Here is a 21,878-nt window from a genome sequence, read left to right on the forward strand (position 1 = left end):
AGGTGAGGAGTGTACACTTAAGTCTACCAGTAATGGAAAATATTTAGTATCACAACGGACATACAGTGGGGGAAATAAGTATTTGACCCCTTGCTGATTTTGCAGGTTTGCCCACTTACAAAGAATGCAACAATCTACAATTTTAATCATATGTACATTCTAACAGTGAAAGACAGAATCCCAAAGAAAATTCCAGAAAATCACATCATATGAATTTCTAAAAATTGATAACCATCTGATGAGGAAAAACAAGTATATGACCCCCTACCAAACAGCAAGTATTCTGGCTCCTACAAGCCAGTTAGTCTTTCTTTAAGACACAGCCCCAATCCCAACCAATTATCTACATAAAATACACCTGCCTCACCTCGTTACCTGTATAAAAGACACCTGTCAACACCCAAACAACCAGCATCCAACATCAGCACCATGGGCAAGACCAAAGAGCTTTCTACGGACATCAGGGACAAGATTGTTGATCTGCACAAGGCTGGGATGGGCTACAAGAGAATCGGAAAGCAACTTGGAGAGAAAAGATCATATGAATTTATTAAAATTGATAACCATCTGATGAGGAAAAACAAGTATTTGACCCCCTGGACAAACAGCATGTTAATATTTTGTAGAAAAGCCATTATTGGCCAGCACAGATGTCAAACGGTTTTTATAGTTGGTGACAAGGTTTGTGCACATTTCGGCAGGGATGTTGGCCCACTCCTCCCTGCAGACAGCCTCCAAATCATTCAGGTTCCGAGGTTGTCGCCTGGCAACTCGAATTTTAAGCTCCCTCCAAAGATTTTCAATTGGATTCAGGTCTGGAGACTGGCTAGGCCACTCCAGAACCTTGATGTGCTTCTTCTTCAGCCACTCCTTTGTTGCTTTGGCGGTGTGCTTAGGGTCGTTGTCGTGCTGAAACACCCATCCTCGACCCATCTTCAGCTCTCTCACTGAGGGAAGGAGATGTTGGTCCAGAATTCCACGATACATGGCCCTGTCCATCCTCCCCTCAATACGATGGAGTTGTCCCGTCCCCTTGGCTGAAAAGCACCCCCAAAGCATGATGTTGCCACCACCATGCTTGACGGTGGGGATGGTGTTCTTTGGGTTGTACTCGGTGTTCTTTGCCCTCCAAACACGACGAGTTGAGGCCAAAAAGTTCTATTTTGGTCTCATCTGACCACATCACCTTCTTCCAGGCCTCTTCTGAGTCGTCCAGGTGGTGAATGGCGAACTTCATGCGGGCCTGTACATGTTTCTTCTTGAGCAGGGGGACCTTGCGTGTGCTGCAGGATTTCAATCCATGACGGCGTAGTGTGTTACCAACCGTTTCTTTGTAACTGTGGTCCCAGCTGCCTTCAGTTGATTCATCAGTTCCCCCTTGTGGTTTTGGGATGATTCCTCACCGTTCGCATGATCAGGGACACCCCACGAGGCGAGATCTTGTGTGGAGGCCCAGACCGAGGGAGGTTGGCGGTGGTGTGGTGCTTCTTCCATTTCCTGATAACTGCACCGACAGTTGATCTTTTCTCTCCAAGTTGCTTTCCGATTCTCTTGTAGCCCATCCCAGCCTTGTGCAGATCAACAATCTTGTCCCTGATGTCCGTAGAAAGCTCTTTGGTCTTGCCCATGGTGCTGATGTTGGATGCTGGTTGTTTGGGTGTTGACAGGTGTCTTTTATACAGGTAACGAGGTGAGGCAGGTGTATTTTATGTAGATAATTGGTTGGGATTGGGGCTGTGTCTTAAAGAAAGACTAACTGGCTTGTAGGAGCCAGAATACTTGCTGTTTGGTAGGGGGTCATATACTTGTTTTTCCTCATCAGATGGTTATCAATTTTTAGAAATTCATATGATGTGATTTTCTGGAATTTTCTTTGGGATTCTGTCTTTCACTGTTAGAATGTACATATGATTAAAATTGTAGATTGTTGCATTCTTTGTAAGTGGGCAAACCTGCAAAATCAGCAAGGGGTCAAATACTTATTTCCCCCACTGTAGTAGTACTAATAGCATAGACCAGGTACATTATTGCACACAGCAAATCTTTGTTAAATCCTACTTTAATAAAAATAACTATAATAACTAAATGTTGTTTGCTTGTTTGTTTGTGTTTTTTGTTCCACGTTGTGTCCGTGTAGCATCATTGTCAAACGGCACACCGTTGTCATGACAACAGCGGGACAGGAAGGAATGCCCGCGCATGTGACGTCATGTCACGTGAGCGCTCCTGGAAAACTGACAAGAAAAGATTAAAGTTTGCTTTAAAATATAAAGTCCAAGACCTCCTGTAAGTATATGTTAGCTAACTTAATGTGGCTTGGCTCAAGGTAGCTATTTTACAGTAGCTAGCTTGGCTAAATGGTAGCTAATTTGGATTAACTCCGTTTTATTGGCTAATTGATTAACCTAGACAGCTAACTAAGTTAGCTAAAAGTTTGTTTTTGAAGGTTTGATGATGTGGGTTGTATTGTCAAATAACTGATGTAGAGCAGGGGTTTTCAAAGTCTGAGACTGTGGAAGTTAGTGTTTGATCAGTGGTAATTTTATCTTTTAGCTTATTTAATATTTTAGTTCTATCTTGCATCTATCAATCTAGATGGGTTTAAATATGTGTTATTGTTTCAGTGTTGAGCCTTGTCAAAGGAAAGTTTCTGTTAACCTTTGACAGACAATGAAGATACTTTATGTTATTAATCTCTGCAAATGTGGGAAAAACTGTAAAATTCCCCCAAACTACTGAGTCCCTGAACAATGCCTTTAACCAAAGCACACACATTTAGGCTTTTCTATATCTCCTCTGGTTAATTAATGATATAATTGTGGAAAAAAAAAAAATCACGGAGCCTCCCATTAAACTGTTTGGAGCCCCCTGGGGAGCCCCGCCTCCCGCTTTGAAATCCTCTGATGTAGAGCATTACATTATTAGCTTAAACGGACTGTTCCTGTCTAGAATTAACTGGTCATGGCATCACTGGAAAGTCTGGGAGGAGGAGGGTTAGTTTTTGGTCCCCCGGGCATGAATGAAGATGAAGAAGAGGAGGAAGACCAATCTGTGGTAAGTTCAGGCGTCACGCTCTCCAACAGGGTAGTGGATAGTCGTAACAGTCAGATTCATACTCCTGTATTTGTTTATCACCAGGTTTTACTGAGTGTTTTAGCCCAGCAGGGACAGGTGGGCCTCTGCTTCTATGACAGTAAGGACTCCTCTTTACACTACATGATGGACACTCCTGACAACTACGAGCTCCACCTGCTGGCTAGAGGTAAACATTACACAGCCTGCTGCACAGTCTCTAACCCCAAATAGATTAGGTTTATGGCTTTCATGTATTTTAAATAGCTCAAAAATGACAACTGTGTATATAAACTGGTGCTTGCCATACTTTACTGTATGTAGCTTGTATCCACTTTTGTCTGTTGTTTAGTCATTCTGGAGGTTAGTCCCCATGTAATAATTACCAGTGCAAAGCAGGAGCTCTGCATGACACGCTTCCTGCAACAACTTGGTGAGTGCTGGGAGACAAGAATTATCTTGCTATAGGGAGGGGAAACAGAAAAATGTCACACATGGTACGGGACATGTAGTTTCTGGGTCAAGGGAATGCAATGAGATTAGGGCTGCTTGACACTTCAGCTAGCTAATGTGATAAGGGAGAAGAGTGATTTAATAGCTATTACAAACCGCTTTATAAGACGTTTACTGATTACCCTATAGTGAAAAAATTCTACCATGTGAAACTACTGCTATTTTCCATCTGTTGTATCCCAGGTTCAAATCCAGACTACAACCCAGAGGTGGTTACTTATCCATATGTTGACTTTGGTAAACAGACACCCACAAATGATATACAAATGTCCTTATTAATTTTAAGCGGGGTTTCTGCAATAATTTGCATGATTTTTTCACAATGAACAGATTGATTTTGAGTCAGTTTTTGAATGATGCAGGTCTGGAGCTTGGTAAGCAGAGGCTACTTTCTGCCCATCTGCCTTTCCTTCCTGCCTCCCTTTCAGAGAGAGAAAAAATGTCCTACCTCTCCTCCTGTATGTCCTTTGACTCTCCCCTGATGGTGAGCCAGCTGTCTACGGATCATCCCATCCGTCACTCGATCGTTGTCCATCATTTTCTTGTGTATATGTGTGTTGATGTTTGTGTTGTGTACATCTGTTGGGTAGCTGAGGGCAGTGGGCGCTCTGCTGAAATGTCTGGACAGGAGGAGAGTAGGAGTGGAGCTGGAAGACAGCAGTGTTGGAGTTCCTATCCTACAGTTTCACGCCTACACACTGTAAGACACACATTAATGTGGCCAAGCACACACATAGGAGAGTGATTACACATTTTCCACAATGAGTTTTGTCAATGAATAGTGATTTTTCACTGCTCTCTGTTTAGCTAAACAGGTTTTAGTCTGTCTAACAGGCAGCAGTAGCATTCATTGGTGTACATCTACTGAGTTACATTTTACATTACATCTCTGTTCTCTATCTACCAGCAAACCAAACCCATCTCATGTGATGCAGAAGTTTTAACGAATGAAAATGTTTCTTCTCTGAAATGTGCTTCATCCCATTATAGTAAAAGCGTTGTTTGCATTGACCGAGACACCTACAGGTAAAAGTGTTCAAGCAAAGTCTCCATTATAAATTGTCCTTTTCCAGTATGTTTCCCTAAAAGCTGACACTGATCTCTTAAATCTCTCGTTAATCGTTCCCTGTTCCACAACTAAAACAGATGTATAGTATATTTTAATTTGACTATTACGTGCTTACCTTGGATCTAACTTTTGCTTTCCTGCCTTTGTTTTGTTTTTGTTTTAGATTTAATTTGCCATTGTGGTTTGGCACCTTTTGTGATCAACACTGTATTTCTGTAAAATAAAGAATTAAAATGTGCTAAAGTTGTATAAAATGTGATATTCAAATTGGATTCACTATTAGGTTAAGCAGGCAAAACATATAAAAAGAGACAAGGGGTGGTTGAGACATCACCATTCGTATTGGTATTTGTTCCAGTGTACTGCAGATCTTTAAATCAGAACTTCACCCATCAGTGTACAAGCTCCATTCAGGTGAAAAGGAAGGACTCAGTCTTTATGGTATGTGGCCCTGAAGGTAGCATTCAGGACATTATCTTTTAGTCTTATTTAATGGTATTTACATGAACTCCTTATTATTATGTGTCACAGGGATACTGAACCGCTGTAGGTGCAAGTTTGGCTCCAAACTGCTACGGTGAGAAACACCTCTTGTGATAGTCCAGTCACGCAACAAAAAAATTATTTGCTGTTACTTTATCACAAGAGAATATAATTCTTTTATTATTACTTTTAGCAGGTCATCAGTATCCAGTTTAACTAAGCTGATGTCTTTGCCACTATGGTCTATAACAGTTTATATTGTTCATATGAGAAATTGATGTCAGATTCCTCTGGTAGTGTTGCAGCACCACCATTACTACTACTGGTACTATGAATGCAACTGATAGGTTTATAGCTAATTTAATAAACAGGAAATTCAAAGTGCTCTATATAATGCTTAAAGCACAATAATTATAAATATAACAATAACTACTTCAAAAGTTGATTTATTGTTGATTTATTAGGAATATTCAGTCCATTAGAAACAAACAAAAAATCAGACCGAAGATTTGTATTTGTCTTAATTCCATACTATGATTATTGTGGGAATGTACATTTATGTAATTCTCCCTTTTGTCTTTACATGACCATTATTTTTTGCATACACGCCACATCTGTTTAACTCTGGTTATTGTCCGATTGGAAGATGTAAACTTTGCAAGTTTGTGCTGTTTGCTTTACAGTAAGTGTGAGTGATTTCCTGTCTTCTCTCAGCCAGTGGTTTATGCGGCCAACGCAGGACCTGGCTGTGTTACACAGGAGACAGGAAGTGATTCGTTTCTTCACGTCACCACGGAACTCTGACGCCTTGAGCACCCTGCAGGCTTCGCTACGCAACATCACTAACATACCAGTAACAACTCTGTCCAATGACCTACTTTTTTTCTCCACATCTGTGACCATTTATCCCCTTAAGTGCCTTGTCACAACATGAACGTAGAAGTTATGACTCTGCCTAAAGCCGGTCTGTGCTTGTGTGTCAGACTCTTCTGCGCAGGATGTCTCTCTCTCACACCAAAGTGACAGACTGGCAGAGTCTCTACAAGGTTGGAGGTACAGTTTTACCATTCTCACCTTATCCATCTGACGGGTTCTGCTAAGTGTTGTGCTGGTGTGGGTTTGTCAGACAGTGTACAATGCAGTGTGCATCAGGGACACGGTGCGACACCTACCTCAGTCCATTCAGCTCTTTCGTGACATCAGTGAAGGATTCTCTGATGACCTCCACCATGTTGCCTCCCTCATCAGCCGAGTTGTGAGACGCACACATTAATACACAGCTTTAAATCTGAGAAATCTCCTGGCCTTTGTTGCCATGCTCAGTAGTACACAATTGTTTTGCAGACTGTTAACAAATTTGACTCCACCTCTGATTTGGAACATGTAGGTGGATTTTGAAACCAGCATAGCTGAGAAGCGCTTCAGCATCAAACCAAATGTGGACCCAGCAATTGATGAGAGTAAGTGCCTCCATGCTGGATTCAAAACTGGAGAATATAGTTTAACTCGCATAATAAGTGCTGAAAAGCCTGATCAGAAATCTCCAAGTGTTTTGAGCCTGTGTTGATAAGTTCGGATGGTGGTTGATTTAAAGTCTAAACAACACTCCCTCCCCCTGTCAGAGAAGAGGAAGATGATGGGGTTGTCCGACTTCCTGACAGATGTAGCCAGAAGAGAGCTGGAACACCTGGACGCTCGCATCCCCTCCTGCTGTGTCATCTACATCCCTCTGGTCTGAGCTTTATCTTTGCAACTACATTTTTGTTTACTTATCTGGCTTCTGCCCTACTGTACAGTATTATGTAGTGGGCTTCGTACTATGAGACATGTCGATAATAGTTTCTCTGCAGTACCACATATATCAATGCTCATGTATATTTTACAATTTTACATTGTTTAATTCTCCTTACAGATTGGATTCCTGCTCTCTGTCCCTCGCCTGCCCAGCATGGTGGAGAAAGAGGATTTTTATATAGAGGGGCTTGATTTTATGGTTTGCTTATGATCTTGTCAACCTGTTCATTTTGAGTGTTTGTGTTCTTCAAAATGTCAAATGCTCATGTGCTGTAATACTCTGTCTTTTCCTTATGTGCATGTGGCCTAGTTTCTGTCAGAGGACCGTCTGCACTACCGCAGCCAGAGAACGAAGGAGCTAGACGACCTCCTAGGAGACTTGCACTGTGACATTAGAGGTATTTTACCTTCTTACTAACAGAAAACCTTTACCCGAGCTGTGTACCTGACATTTTTTAGAAATGACCCCGACCACTAAAGGCTTTCCTGATGGCATACTTCCTATTTCTCAGACATGGAGACGGCAGTAATGACACAGTTGCAGAACACAATCCTTGAGAAGAGCATCTCCCTCTACAAGGTTGTCATGCATCACTGTGCACTTCATGTTCCAGAGTTTAAAACACGACTCCCACTCTGTTAAAATAATTGTTGGCAAGTTATTCTGTTAATGTGTGTAGGTGATTAGCTATCAGTTTGTTGTGATTAGCTATCAGTGTTTCCTTGGATTTTGTTTCACACACTATAAAACAGGTCCTACTCCCATTACAAGTTATTTTCAAGTGCTTTGAAATTTGTCTCATGACAGATGAGTGTGCCGCTATTTCATGCTGTAATTGCAAATTTTATTGTTATTTTTTAGGGCAGAATGAGCATTAAGGTTAGATGATGGGTTATTGTCTTCCCAATATTGTAGCTGTGGTTAAAATGTTCTAGCTATTAAGCAGATTGGAACTTGCCAATTGCACTGATGTAAAATAAGGAGCTTTATTAAAATACAGAATTGCAGGGTTTCAGATGTTGAAATTAAGCTTTATTAAAGTGACACCCAAAATCTCTCTTTTGGGAATTAAACACTCACACTCACCCATTCTTTCGGTGGATTCCCATTCCAGTGGAGTATGAAAACATCCAAAGTAAATTCTCACACTGCTCCTGCAACATAATCCACTTCTTTGTTGTCCATCAGTATTCTCAGCATGTTCTAAATACTAATACTTTCCACCAAATGTGGCTAAATAATCAGCTTCCGTCACATGCTAATTTATTGAACACTAGAGCTCTTGCTTGCTCCTCTTTAATTGGTCAAAACGGTGTTCAGTGCTGTCAGTGTGTTTACTGTGTGTGCTGTGTAGGTCCTGGATCTCACTGCTGAGCTGGACTGTCTGATGGCTATGAGCAGAGCCTCCCAAGAGTACAGCTACACCTCACCCAAAATGGCCAGCCACAGGACGATAACAGTCACACAGGGCAGGTAAGCACTCAAACACTAGATGATAATTGATGATAATTGAATGATAACAATTACCCAGGTGCTCCGCTTCTTTTTGTAATCTAAAGTGTCCAGTAAAGTATGATAGTATGTATCATGTCATGTAAGCTAATCTAACAGTAGTCGGATTACTATTCACATTCACAGCACACACAAACAGGCACATGCACACATAAAGCAGAAGTGGTATTTAATAAGAATACAGTACAGGACTGAAATGTTTGTATTTTCCGATTTTCTAGACACCCGCTGTTAGAGCTGTGCTCTCCCATGTTTGTCGCCAATGCCTTCCAGAGCTCAGAGTTGCAGGGCCGAGTCAAGATGATCACTGGCCCCAACTCATCTGGCAAGAGCATCTACCTCAAACAGGTGGGACAGTCAGAAAAATCTCTGTTCCTAACAATTACACGATCGTCTCAGTAACAGGTCCAATGATAAACTGCTTCTGGTCTTGGCTAGCTCGATATTCAACCATTTGTGGTTTCCTGTTTACCTGAAATTGGCTTGTCATTGATGTTTGGCCAAACATTAAGTCTTTGTTGTTTCTTTCACTACAACTAGTCATACACTGTGTTGAGGCAAGACGTTACAGCGAAATTAACGGAGAGCTTTAAAGAAACAAAAGACCACTGACGCTATACATATGGGAGACAACACTTGTTCACATAATTCTGCTAAATTGCACATAATCTTGCCTTCATCATCTGTTTCTTCATCACCAGTAGTTGCACTACAGACAGTAGTTACCTCAGCATTGTGCTGGATGATGACTGCTGTCATGATGTACACGTTTTATACATTATTTATATATTTTAATTGATTAATTATTAGAAGAGTCCTTGAAACTAATTTGCAGTATTTCAGGAGAATCATTTTACACTCGATTGGGGGGTTTTGACCTCAAGGCTGCTACTGAGAATGGCTGATGTTTTCCATTTGGGTGAGTTCACACAACAGCGCTTGACATCCAATCTTGACTTGTCTCTTAACCGGTCTTCTGACTTGATTTTGGCAGGTGGGTCTGATTGTGTTCATGGCTCTGATTGGCTCAGATGTGCCCGCAAAGGAGGCAGAGATCGGTCTGGTGGATGGGATCTTTACCCGCATGCAGAGCAGAGAGTCTGTGTCTGTGGGCCTCAGCACCTTCATGATAGACCTCAACCAAGTACCTGACGCACACACACACACACACACACACACACACGCACTTATATGGACACAGGCTTCTGTGTGTGTTTGTATGTCAGTGTGTGTGGGTGTGGAAATAAAAGATATGAACTTCCAACACTACTGTCTTCCAGCTCCTCTCCCACTCTCCACCTGTCAAGACATTTTTGTAAAGCAGCTACTGCCTACAACCATAACACACACATAACACACACACACACAAACACACACAATAAAACAGTGTAGTACAGTGTGTAGTATAACACTTTATGTCTCTATTCTCCAGATGGCCCAGGCTCTCAACAGCAGTACCGGCAACTCATTAGTTCTCATCGATGAATTTGGGAAAGGAACTAACTCAGTAAGAAGAACTTTCCTGTGCTTTGTGAATTAAATACATATGTACACACATAACAAGGACACACAGTGTCATTAATGTGAAGCGCCTGAATCCAATCCCAGCCAACATTGTCCAATTTAGAGCTGCTGCACGAAAAGACCTTCAGTTCAGCCCAACATGTGCCACCTACCAGCATGAAAACTGCAGCAGCTGTTTAGAACTACAGAAATACAGTAGAAGTGTTGATATGCGCCGTCTACAGGCAAGGGAAGTAATAATGCAATTTTGGAACCATAGACAAAGACTGTTATAACTGCTGATCTTAAATAGCTGCTGTTTTTTTGTGTTGAAGTGTTTCATATGCTTACTTACATATTGTTTTTATATTTAAATTTTGGTAACTGGAGCAAATCTCCTGCTGGATATTATGAAACATACAGTGTTCACACTGCATCATTATGTTCTCTGTACTCTATTACTGTATGCCAGGCTACTCTACAGAAGGATGGGGAGAGTCCAAACCAATTTTATTTGTCTAATAGGAGACATAGAGGTGGGAGGCAGAGCCCAGAACAAAACAACAAAAGAAAGTATACTAATGTACGCTGAATATGTTGTGTCTTAGGCCAGTTAATTATTGATTATAGTGTTAATGCCTATAATCAATATTTTTATCACGACAATGTATCAAAGGACAATGTGAAAGGGGTTTGTTGTAGTTATAAACCTACAGACTGCTGCTCCCTTTGGCTTCATGGAGTTTTAGTAAGTTTCAGCTCATTGTTTAGCTGTCTGGCTGAACATTACTGTTTTAATTCACTTTCATTGCTCTCATAGCATCATTTCCAGCCGCAGTAGGCAGCTGCTTTTAGCTGGAGCATTAAGCACTCAACTAAAGAGCCAGATATTTCCTTCAGGAGTTGGTAGAGACCAAAACAGAGCTGAAAGAAAATGAATATTGGACTTACATTCGCCAGGTGGATAGAAACACGACAGATAAGCAGTTTGCTAAAGGTTCACCATAACAACTTAAAACGATGATTGATTATATGTTAATTTCATCTTGTTTCCACTGCCCCAAGTGACCAACAAATCAGTTATATAGCAGGTTCAATAGTAGATTTTATGAATAAATCTTCAAAGGCTAACATATGTTTTACAACCACAAGCTGAACTGCATTTCAGTTATATCTCAGTATTTGTGGTAATGTCCACTAGAGGTAAGTGCTAAATGTAAAACCGAAAACCTTACCCACAGGTGGTGTAACGTGTGAAAATTTAAGCGGTTTTTGCTTTCCTTTCCTGTGGGTGGTTCAATGACAGAACAGCTCTCCCTTGTGGAGAAAGCGCGACCTAGTTTTACAACAACGTTCAAAGTAAACAAACAAACTTTGTCTTTTGTGATTAGAATTCAGATTGACTATATTGACTTACACAGAGAATTTCTTTTCTTGTGTGCATGGATACATGTTTCTGTCATAAATCAATCCATTTAATTAAGATGCTTGTCTTATTTTAATATTAATTAGGTCATTATTATTGCCAGTGAGTAGCAATTCATTTGCAAAGATGAAGCATAATCGCCTGTAACGTTATCATCAATTAAGTTAACATTTGTTGTTGTAATACTATTGCTCAGTCAAAAAGAAAGGAGGACATCTTAGTGGGTGGACTTTTTAATCCACAGAACAATGAGCAGGAACGTCCTGTGAACTGGTTTATTTGTGGCACCAATGTTCTGGCTAACAACGGTTTGGGTAAAGACCTTAACTTTAACCTTCACCAATAGCTGCGTCATCCTTGCTCCAAAACACAGCTGACAGTATCATGTTCCCCTTCAGGTGGATGGACTGTCCCTGCTGGCTGCTTCGGTCTCTCATTGGTTGAGAAAAGCTCCGGGGGATGTTCCTCACGTCCTGTTGGCTACTAACTTCCACAGTTTGCTGCAGCTGGGCCTTCTACCCTCCTCTGGCCTGCTGTCTCTGCTGGTACTGAGAAATACTTAGCCAAGCTTGCACAATAATAAAATGTAGCCAGAAGCATTTTGTGAATGTTAGTGAGGTTTCATGATGGTAAAATAATGTGCTGCAGAATAAATTGACAGCAAAACTTCCAAGTGATTAGATAATGAGGCTCCACTTGAGATGTGTTTTACCTCATTAGAAGTTTATTTTATAAGTACTGAATTTTTATGTGTATGTGGTTGTGTTTTTATATGTGTGTGTGTGTGTGTGTGTGTGTTAGACTCTAGAGACAGCAGTGGACGGGGATGAGTTGGTGTTTCTGTACCAACTGAAGGAAGGAATCTGTCAGTCCAGCTATGCTGCCAACATCGCTACACTGGCAGGCCTGCCAACTAGCATTGTACAGAGAGGAGTGGAGGTAAACACACACACACACACACAGATTCACAGAAGCATGCTCACATTGACTGACTGTGTGTGATTGGTCAGGTGTCTGACCTGTACAGGACAGGAAGACCCATCAAACGCATTGACAAAGCATCATCTGATGAGCAGGCAAACAGGTTTGTTAAACTCCAGCTGCACAGAATGACAATGAAAACTCAAGCGAGTAGTGTATGTAATACAGCCAGGTATGTTCGTATGTGTGTGACGGGCAGGTGCAGGTCTGTGGTGGAGAGGTTCCTGAACCTGGACCTGGAGGACAAAGACTTGGACCTTCAGCACTTCATGAAAGAGGAGCTCCTGCCCTCTGCTGGGGAGCTGCTGAACCTCAGCTAAACTGTTCTGCAAAAGTTTTTCTACAGCTCTGCGGTCAGTTTGTTCATTCACTATCAAACGTTTTCAGTTACTTTTGGGGGCGAGCAGACTTTTCCCGATGTTTTACCTGTAGACAGGATATATTTATCTAAATACATGACAAGAATTATATTACAGTGTGACTGAAACATTTATTATACAGCATGTGTCGGCAAGGTTTATGTTGTAGCAAAAAAAAACCCAGCTCAAACCTTTTCATGTTTTTTTCAGTTAAAATACCATTAATTCAATTTAATATGATACAAACAAATTGGTTGGATTAAAGCTTTTCTAAATGAATATGTATCTAAGTAGTGTTTTCTAATTCAGCAGTCTATTGGACTGTACAAAGGTTCTGCAAAGCTGGTCATTTTTCTTCACCATATGGTTGAAGTCCTTTCAGCATCACTTCAAACTTCATGTCTTTGTCTTTTTTGGTTTGACACCATGAATAAATGCAGGTTTTTTACTGTGGTCCCCATGAGGCTTCAGCGAGGTGCCAGGTAGTTAGAACAGCCACAGTGAGACGAAAAAGTGTGCTGGTTGGAAGCGTGTGTGCCGAGTTGCAGAAGGGAGTGTCGCAGCAGTGTTTGGTCATGACAAAGATGGTTTTGTTGGAGAAGAGCTCCACCATAGTCTCCACGCCGCACTTCTCCGCCTTCACACAACCTAAAGTCTTCACGTCCAGAGTATCAGCTGGGGAGACAAGACAATGGTATTCAGTATAAGGTCTCTAAGTATATAAGTTTACCCTGATAACCATTCTAATGCTTAGATATTAATTAATAAACATACACAGTCTTATCCAACACACCTGCCTTCCCTCGGCCCGTGTAGCAGCGTTCCCCGAGGCTGCAGTTGGTTTCAGTGGTGTAGCAGGCATCCCAGAAGCCCAGGTCACAGTAGAAACACTTCAGATACTCCCCTACTTCTTCCTCAAATCCGACTGACTCCATGAGCTGCTGTAACTGCTCCTCCTCCTCACCTGAGCCCAAGGAACCCCACAGAAACAGGACAGCTTGATGCAGTAAAGCTCTACTGGCAAAAAAGTTGCTGCCAAAGGAGACCAGTGTCTAACAATGAGATATTTGAAAAAAACACATCTTATTCTTATTGAATAAGATATTGTTTTTATAAATTTAAATGTAATTATGTGTAGTATATTGAGCAAAATCTGAGAAACTTTTTTCTATTTTACTTTATTTTTTATTTAACCAGATAAGTCCCGTTGAGTTTAGAAACTTATTTGCAAGAAACTCACAATACAGCAGGATAAAAAGTGGCAGACATAACTGTACAAGATCATGCAACTAATAAAACAACACTAAAAAAATAAGCAAAGAACAGAGAGTATACACTTAGTAACAGTGTAGATGTCAGATTAATGGATGAAATGCTTTGGATTATGCAGATTTTGAGGCATTTATGTAATAGCTTGTTGGACACATTAATTATTCAGGGGGTGCTGAATGTGTGAAGTGCTGGAACGCCGCTGAAGGACATCAAGCCAAGCTGATGAGCCACATTCTGCCGAGCATCTCAGAAATGTTTTGTTTATTCTGCAGCAGTCTGGAATTTGTTTCTTTGAGTGGATGACTTGTGTTATTGAGGGAGTGCTCCAAGTCTTCGGGCTTCATCGTGTTTTTATTAACCAGACAGATACTGGAATTAATTGAAAGAGTTGGCTGGAATGGGACAAACCCTTAGTTATTCCTACCACACTGTACTGCACAAATCCCCCAAAATAATACAACTAGTACCACACATTGAAATGCAAAGAGCCTTCTTCCTAAAAATAGCTATTTACTACTATTTGCTACAGAACAAAACATTTTCTAATCAAATCTCATCAAATGTGGCTGAAAACCCATTTAAAATAAAAGTCTTCATTTTAACCTCATATTAACTAAACCACTTTATATTCAAATTATTTTAATTGCAGCATATTTGGATACGAAAACATGATTGTCTAGGCAGTTTTGGATTTAACACCGTCGCTGAGCTTTAGGTTTGGAGTTCACTGTCTGAGCACAGACAGTTGGCAAACAGCTGACTTCAGAGCTGAAAAAGGACTAATCTCCTCGGGGCCATAATATGAGTTTCAGTGAGACTCACAGTCCTTATCCCCTCTCATCTTGTTAGCTAGTGCTAGCTCAGGTGAAACGTGCAGGCTAAAGAGTAGTGAGGTTGAGTTCACCGTGAGGAGAGTACAGGCTTACTAAAGCTATACCCTATATAGCTGCCAATTCATTAGTTGTGTCTAGCCAGTGCAGTCTAATACAACAGCCCTGCAATAAATCCTTCCCTCGTTTATCATGTTCAGTGTTTGTTGAAACTGTTTTAGGGATGTGTTGTTCAACCGTATGGACGTTTTGGAGAATGTATCTTGTGGTGCTGTTGAACTGTGTTTCTAATATTTTCTTCACCCCATTTAAATCAGTGAGGGTAGATAAAATTGCCGCTTCCAAAATGACCATACAGTGGAATTAACACTTATTTTAAAACAATGAAAAACAAAAACTGAAGATTATAACCTTAATGAAAGTAGGATTTACTGCAGTACTTTTTTACGATTTTTGCATTGACAGAAAATATATCGGCAATTATCAATTGAATAATCTTCAAATTTTCAAGCAAAAAAAAAAAGCCAATCATTTGATGGTCCTGGCTTCTTAAATGTGGAGATTTGCTGCATTTCCTTGTCTTATGTTATAGTAAATTCAATTTTGGGGGGGGGGGGGTTAGACAAAACTAGACATTAGAAGATGTCACCTTAAATTCTGGGAAGATGGACTTTTAATGCTATTTTCTGATGTTTTGTAAACCAAATTACTAGATTGTTAGTTGTAGTCCTAATTTATTGCAGGGCTATAGTCTCATATTTCACTAATTAAGTGGGCTACTAAATACACACACACACACACACATATTATATTATATTATTTATATATATATATATATATATATATATATATATATTCAATATTAATCAAATCCTTATAGGTAGAAGTAAGAATCTGTAACTTATGAATAACTATCAACCAGAAATGATAACATTTCTATGCCCAGTTGTTTCAAGGGTTGTACAGAAGATACTGTTTGGTCTACACCTACTAGAAATCAAGTTACTACGCCATATTACCTTGAGCAGGTGTGAGCATCATGATGGCAAAAACACAGACTATTAGTCCTTTCATTTTGAGCGGGATTTTGCTTCCACTGACTGCACCATTCGGACTGCAGAGGAGACCGGAAGCAGGGATGAAATTGGATTAGTCAGGAATGCACCTTGCTATTTGTCCTGCACCAATCACAGCTGCTGAAAGGCTGCGGATGATCAAACAAGGGGAGTTTTGTTGCAAATTACAAACCACACCTGGATTGGTAAGGCCTGTGAGAGAAGAGGAGGTGGAGCTTGAAATGTCATTTGGTTTATTAGCTGTTGTAACAGAAGATACAGCGTGAAGGTTACATAGAAAACCAGGCTGGTAACTCATCCCTTTGTTTTGATGAAAAACTGAATGCCAGATGTAGACAGGGGTGGCGGAAAACATCCAGCTGATGCCTCTCACTTTTTACAAAGACACCTTAACAGAATCCCTTTTCCTGCTGTAACAGGTGAAGTCTTTGAGTTAGACAGTTTTTTAAACCGGTATCTTTCAGGCTGGTTAATCCTCAGTCACTCATATATCTTATACCAAAACATGTTGATCATAGCTTCTCTCTCTCTTAAGGAACAGAGAAATTGCATGCATCCTGACTCAGCGCATGGTTTAAGCAGCTTACAGTCTCCCATCCGTCTCCTCAGATATGTATCAACACACACACGCACTAATCTCTCAGAGGGGGGAATTCGATTCAGTTATATTCTCAATGCAGCAAAAAATGTGTGTTGCTGAATTATGTAATGGCATTGTCTCACACACACATACACACTGATGTACGCATGAGAAACCTCAAAGACTTGTTGTATTCTGTGTTGCTGCAGTGCTGCTTGCATGCGCGTGTTTGGTGTCAGATTCAAAGACATTTCACATGTCAATTTAATCTCAATTCCAGGATTAACGGCCAGTAAATCAGAGCAGAGATGAAACACTTAGTAATCATTTGAGTCATTTTTTTTCAGCAGCAATGCCAAACATTTGCTAGTTTGGTTGCTTCTTTTTGTCTTATATGATACTAAACTGAGTATGTTTGAGTTTTGGACTGTTGTTTGCAATTTGAAGCAAATGAATGACTTATTTTTCTCTATTTTTTCACTATAATCTTACATTTTTATACATTTTGGAGCATGTAACTTGTGTTACATTATGTAGAGAGGTGTTGGTGTTATTTAGCCTCACTGACAAAAATTTAGAAACACGGTGAGTATAACGCAATACAATCAAACAGCACTACAAACTGCAGCGTCTAACATGATCATAAAACCTCTAGAAATTGAACATTATGAAGGTAGGATTTATTGCGTTTTATTAGAATACATTAGTTTTAGCTGCGTGTAACTAAAGAAGCTGGCAGACAAAAAGAGTGTGTAGACAAAAAGATTTGACAATATGCAATTGAGAAAATAACCTGCAGATTAATCTGCAATGAAAATAATGTCTAGTTGCAGCTCTACAATCCAGCATCTTTCCTTCAGAATGCAAACACGTCAGAGCATCTGACATCGAGAAGGACTCGTGTATGTGTGAGAGTGCGGCGAGGGCTGCTTTTCTGAGCGATAAGTGCGCAGGAGGCTGCTTGCAGCTTGTTGCAAGATTCAGACACATCTTCCCAACAAGCCCTCTCTGCTGAGGCTGTGTGTGTGAGAGAGAGATATGGGTGCTGCTTTTAGTGAGTGAAATGTGTGGCTGCAAATTACTGTACACTTCAGTCTCAGTCGTCATCTGGATGGCAGGATCCCAGCATGGGCCCAAACAACAAGGAAATACTCCGCAGTCCTAAAGCACCTATAAAAACCCTCAGACTGATCCCCTGTGTAATTAGAGGCTGGAGGAGAAAATGCTGGCGATAATTAAAAATCCTACCCCCTTTACCTCTCAGCTTGTTCAAACAGGCTCGCTTTTGCTCAGTTGGGCCCGACAACATTTACTCTGTTTTCTCCACACTTTTGCTGTTTTGCACAAGCCAAGGACTGAGATGGGGGAATGGACTATTTGAATAAAGCGTAGGAATCAGATGATGAAGAGGGAGAGGAGATGAAAGGTCGGGGATGGTGGGAGAGTGAAGCTTCAGTTACACGACTCACAGGACCACTTTTCTCAGTTAAGCTGCGTCAGGAATAACTCATAACAGCCTCACCAGATTTTGCTGTTATTTTTGTTTTTTTGGAACTCATTGCTCTTTTTTTTTTCTATCCACACTGACTGATACCATTTAGGATCTCTCCTCACAACACTCGCTAGGTGAACAAGTGAACGGCTGACACTGTGAATAAAAAAAAAAGGTTGAATTACAGTAAATAACTGAAACTCATGTGTACAGAACACCAGCTGGTATTTATAGCGTGGCTGTAGGTGTTGGGTGAGTGGAGCGTGGCCTTGCGCGCTCCTCTTGTTTATACAGAGACACAATTTTCTCAGATAAAGAGCAGATTACAGTATGTGTGAGATTAGATAAAGACTCATTTGAGACTTAATCTGGCTCATCCTCTTAACCGAACCTCTCCAGCAAGCAAATGCAAACACTGTTCCTCTGCAGGGAGAGAGAGAGAGGAGGAGAGAGCGGGAACGAGTGTGTCAAAGCACCCAAATAAGTTTTCAGGAATCCTCCTCAAGTCCAAATATGGTCAAACAAGCAGTGTCTTTAGGGATTTCGGGCATGGGCGAGTTCAAAGACGACAAGATGGTGAGTTGACATCAAACAGCATAGCTCCAATCTTTCAAATGTGGGTGAGTCAGAGAACGATGTAGGACAAAAACACCCTTCACAGACAGTGACTCAGAGCCACTGCGCCACTCGGAGGCACTAAAACATACCAACAAACATTTCATCTGTTTATTGAGGAATGCATAGTCTTGTCTTCCGTGTGTGTCTGCACGTGATGCGTTCAAATCTCTCTCATCATGCATACTTTATGAGACAGTAGAAGTTGAACCAGTAGCGGGTTCACTGTTGAGGCAGAGGAGTGCCTGTCCGTATGTTGAAGTTGATTTCACTTGAGTTGCAAGAGTCTGAGGAGACAGAGGTCTTAGCGATTGAGGGGCAGGGGGAGGCAGGCTGAGGAGTTGGCTCCTGGTGGTGCAGAACTCGGGCCAGCACGGTTGATCTTCCCTCCTTCTCCTCTTCCTCCTCCTCCTCCTCTTTATCTCTACCTCCTGCACCTAAAGAAAGCGGCGGTGATGGTCTGCTGGTGATGTTCTGTCTGTGAGGAGGAGGACCATAGTTCTGGTTTGAGAGGGGGAGTGTGTGGGCCGGAGTGGTCCAGCATCCCTGCTCTCCATCTTTACACTCCCACTGCTCCTGACAGCTGAAGCTGGGCTGCTCCTGCGAATCCTCCCAGCCGCTTCCTCCCTTCAGATCCTCAAGGTCATCAGGTGTCTCTCGCCTGAGGACTTCCAGGTCCCGGTTCTCGTACAGCAGCGTGGCGGCGCAGATGAAGATGAACAGGCCCACACCCATGACCATGGGCCCGGCCAGTTTCATCCTCTCAACGTGGGTGCTGCCTCGGCCAGCCACGGGCTTTGGGGCTGTGGATACGTAGCCCGCCACCGCGACACTCATCCCCACCAAAACCACCACTACACCCAGCATTAGCCACACGCCTGGTGCAGAACGCAGGTGCAGTTTGGTTTGGAGGGCTCTGCCTTTCCTCAGGTGTCTACGCCATGCTGAGAGGCAGACAGGTGATGACTGGGTGGAGTGGGAGGAGGCGGGGCTGCAGACAGAACTGGCTGCAGTCATCCTCTGGCTTCAGACTGAACAGATAGAAGAAGATGCAGAAGAGAGGACAAAAAGCAAGAAATGCAAGGATTAAGCCAGAAAGTGTTGCATGAGAGGGAGAGAAGATAGTTTACTCTGCTGTTGCACAGAACAGGAAACAGCTGCTTTAATAAGACATGTGGCCGAGTTAATGAGATGCCAACCCTTCTGCAGCTCCTCCGGTGTCTCTGTGGAGCCACTTTCTGCTCTACCCCGCAGCAGCCCCTCCGACTGAACTGACACTGAACGACTCATTCATCATCATGGGAGTAAAAGCGACTGACCCCTTTCAGGACCTTGTGATTTCACTTCACAATGTCGCTGCAGTCATGAATAAGGAGTTACTACACCGAACTCATCACCCGTTGTGTTCACTTGCCCCCCCCGAGGCAAGTGAACACAACGGGTGATTCAACAGGACGCAAGCGGAGATGTTAGGCTACATTGCCTATCAAGTCATGTTTCATAAGTGCTCTTACGCATGCATTTTTAATGCCTATATTTTAATTTATGGTGCGCGACAGCACTGTTGCAGACTACAGTAATTTACTGCAGTTCACTGTCCGGTTACTAATAACGCAGTCAGGATAGAAGCAGATTGAGTACTTGCCTTGTTTTGGACGTAAATCCGAAGCAGAAACTGGCTCCTCGGCATTATCAAAATAAATAACCCTGAGTTGAGTTATTCCTCCCACTCCTCCGTGTGCCTTCTCCACCACTTTGACTCGCGGTTAAATCCACACTTTCACCTAATTCCTCCTCAGATTAAGACGTTTTTTTCATCCTTGGCTTGGCTGTGTGAGCCAATGTGGGGCGCAGCAGCGAGCGCTGCAGAGCCTGAAAATGTAGCTTTTATAGTAAATAGCAGTCTTAGTAAAAGTGGTGCAAAGCCGCTCTGCCTCTCTGTGTCTCCTCGCTGCTTGTGCGCCTATGCAGCCTGTGTTTGGATTACTCTCTCTTTCTGTGTATGTGTGTCTGTGTAGAGGAGGGGTCGTGGGAATCTGTGGCTAGTCCAGGCCAGTCCCACGGTGAGCCCAGTTATTCTTAGTGATCACCAGCATAGAAGTAAGTGAAGAAGCAGCCGCCTTCCTCTATTAGAAATGCATAGCCCAACAATGTCAAAAATATAGATATATACTATTATTATTATACCATTTACTGAAAGGACCTTACTATATATATCTCAGCTACAAATCCTGAACACAAGAGTTTTGCTGACTATTTTGAAACACATGATTTGACCAGAATTCCAGGCAGCCATTATGGTTAATTAGCAGATGCTTGAATTTTGCTTAAAGGGGAACTCCATCGATTGTACACTCCAAGTCTGTTTGCATGTCTTGGGGAGTACTTACACCTGTACATGTGACAAAAAGTAATAAAAGCCTTCAGTGGCTCCAGGGGAAGCAGTGCTATGTCTGATAAATTCCCTCATGTGATGTAGCTTGAGACAGTTGGGGCTGAGAAATTCTTTTGAAAATGGAAAAGATCCGGGGTGCGGGGGGGAGGGGGGTTAGAAAGAAGTGAGCTTACCATACCTCCATATCCAGCTCCTCATCTCTGGTTGAGGCTAATGGCTGGAGGCTACATAACACATCTGAATCTCTGACCAAACTGTTGGTAATGGAGTTGTATTGTGGGTTATGTAGGCGCCAGTTTTGATGAATGTATAGAATAGAATAGAATGTCTATGAAGATTCTCAGTCATCCAGGTCATAGTTATCCAACGAAGGTTAAAATCAAGGGCAACTGGACTTGGTTGAAGATACTGGAAGACGTTTCGTCCCTCATCCAAAGGACTTCTTCAGTTCTGAACTGAAGAACTGAAGAAGTATCTTCAACCAAGTCCAGTTGCCCTTGATTTTAACCTTCGTTGGATAATAGAATAGAATACCACTTTATTGTCCAGCCAAGGCTGGAAAATTGTCTTTGGTCTCACCAGACCTCTAAAAACATGACTATACAAACATGAACATATATAAACATACCAACATCATATCACATCAGTGCCGTACATCTCTCCGCCCATCACATCACATAATTGCAGTTTATCCCATACACACTGTGTACAATATACTTTCTGTACAGAAAAATACCAATTAGTGCAGTTTATTCATTAAATTTATTGCATATAAAAGATAAAGTATAAAAGATCGCTTATAGATATTCCTGTTTGCCAGAGACGCTCTGTATCGTCGTCCTGAAGGGAGCAGCTCAAACTCAACATGGAGGGGGTGCTTATTGGTGAATGAGATAAAAAAAGCT

General features: G+C 41.7%; 2 protein-coding genes across 7 annotated transcripts; one reads left to right on the plus strand and one right to left on the minus strand.

Annotated features, from left to right (window-relative positions):
* Positions 1–2,199: 2,199 nt before the first annotated feature.
* On the plus strand, positions 2,200–12,992 carry msh5 (mutS homolog 5). Of its 6 annotated transcripts, none has more exons than XM_038711501.1 (26): positions 2,200–2,286; positions 2,950–3,054; positions 3,139–3,262; positions 3,425–3,505; positions 3,769–3,822; positions 3,948–4,069; positions 4,176–4,285; positions 4,576–4,611; positions 5,013–5,095; positions 5,186–5,231; positions 5,852–5,990; positions 6,121–6,183; positions 6,264–6,392; positions 6,525–6,597; positions 6,760–6,869; positions 7,050–7,130; positions 7,242–7,329; positions 7,444–7,511; positions 8,287–8,405; positions 8,666–8,792; positions 9,439–9,588; positions 9,877–9,951; positions 11,772–11,918; positions 12,175–12,312; positions 12,384–12,457; positions 12,554–12,992. In XM_038711501.1, exons 2-26 carry the CDS (start codon positions 2,962–2,964, stop codon positions 12,672–12,674), a joined length of 2,451 nt encoding a protein of 816 aa, XP_038567429.1. In that variant the 5' UTR covers positions 2,200–2,286; positions 2,950–2,961; the 3' UTR covers positions 12,675–12,992. The 6 variants fall into 6 exon arrangements, with proteins under 6 accessions (XP_038567429.1, XP_038567431.1, XP_038567434.1 ...); XM_038711503.1 differs by having other exon boundaries at positions 4,014–4,069; XM_038711506.1 differs by having other exon boundaries at positions 12,401–12,457; positions 12,554–12,694.
* Positions 12,993–16,109: 3,117 nt separating this feature from the next.
* Positions 16,110–20,579, minus strand: LOC119897650 (transmembrane protein 200B). Its single transcript, XM_038711508.1, has 2 exons — positions 20,224–20,579; positions 16,110–19,609 (listed from the first exon to the last, which is right to left on the minus strand). Exon 2 carries the CDS (start codon positions 19,593–19,595, stop codon positions 18,801–18,803), a length of 795 nt encoding a protein of 264 aa, XP_038567436.1. The 5' UTR covers positions 19,596–19,609; positions 20,224–20,579; the 3' UTR covers positions 16,110–18,800.
* Between the last annotated feature and the right edge of the window lie 1,299 nt (positions 20,580–21,878).

This window comes from Micropterus salmoides, unplaced genomic scaffold, assembly GCF_014851395.1.
Source record: "Micropterus salmoides isolate LMB-PRFRI ecotype aquatic unplaced genomic scaffold, ASM1485139v1 Ms_hic_scaffold_11, whole genome shotgun sequence".
Classification (NCBI taxonomy): Eukaryota; Metazoa; Chordata; class Actinopteri; order Centrarchiformes; family Centrarchidae; genus Micropterus; species Micropterus salmoides.

Bases quoted from the DNA above. Each gene is read 5' to 3' on its own strand.
- msh5 (XM_038711501.1), top strand. From the start codon at position 2,962: ATGGCATCACTGGAAAGTCTGGGAGGAGGAGGGTTAGTTTTTGGTCCC. The intron at 6,184-6,263 runs GTTGGAGGTACA...TGGGTTTGTCAG, and splicing joins ACTGGCAGAGTCTCTACAAG to ACAGTGTACAATGCAGTGTG. The intron at 6,598-6,759 runs GTAAGTGCCTCC...TCCCCCTGTCAG, and splicing joins GGACCCAGCAATTGATGAGA to AGAAGAGGAAGATGATGGGG.
- LOC119897650 (XM_038711508.1), bottom strand. From the start codon at position 19,595: ATGACTGCAGCCAGTTCTGTCTGCAGCCCCGCCTCCTCCCACTCCACC.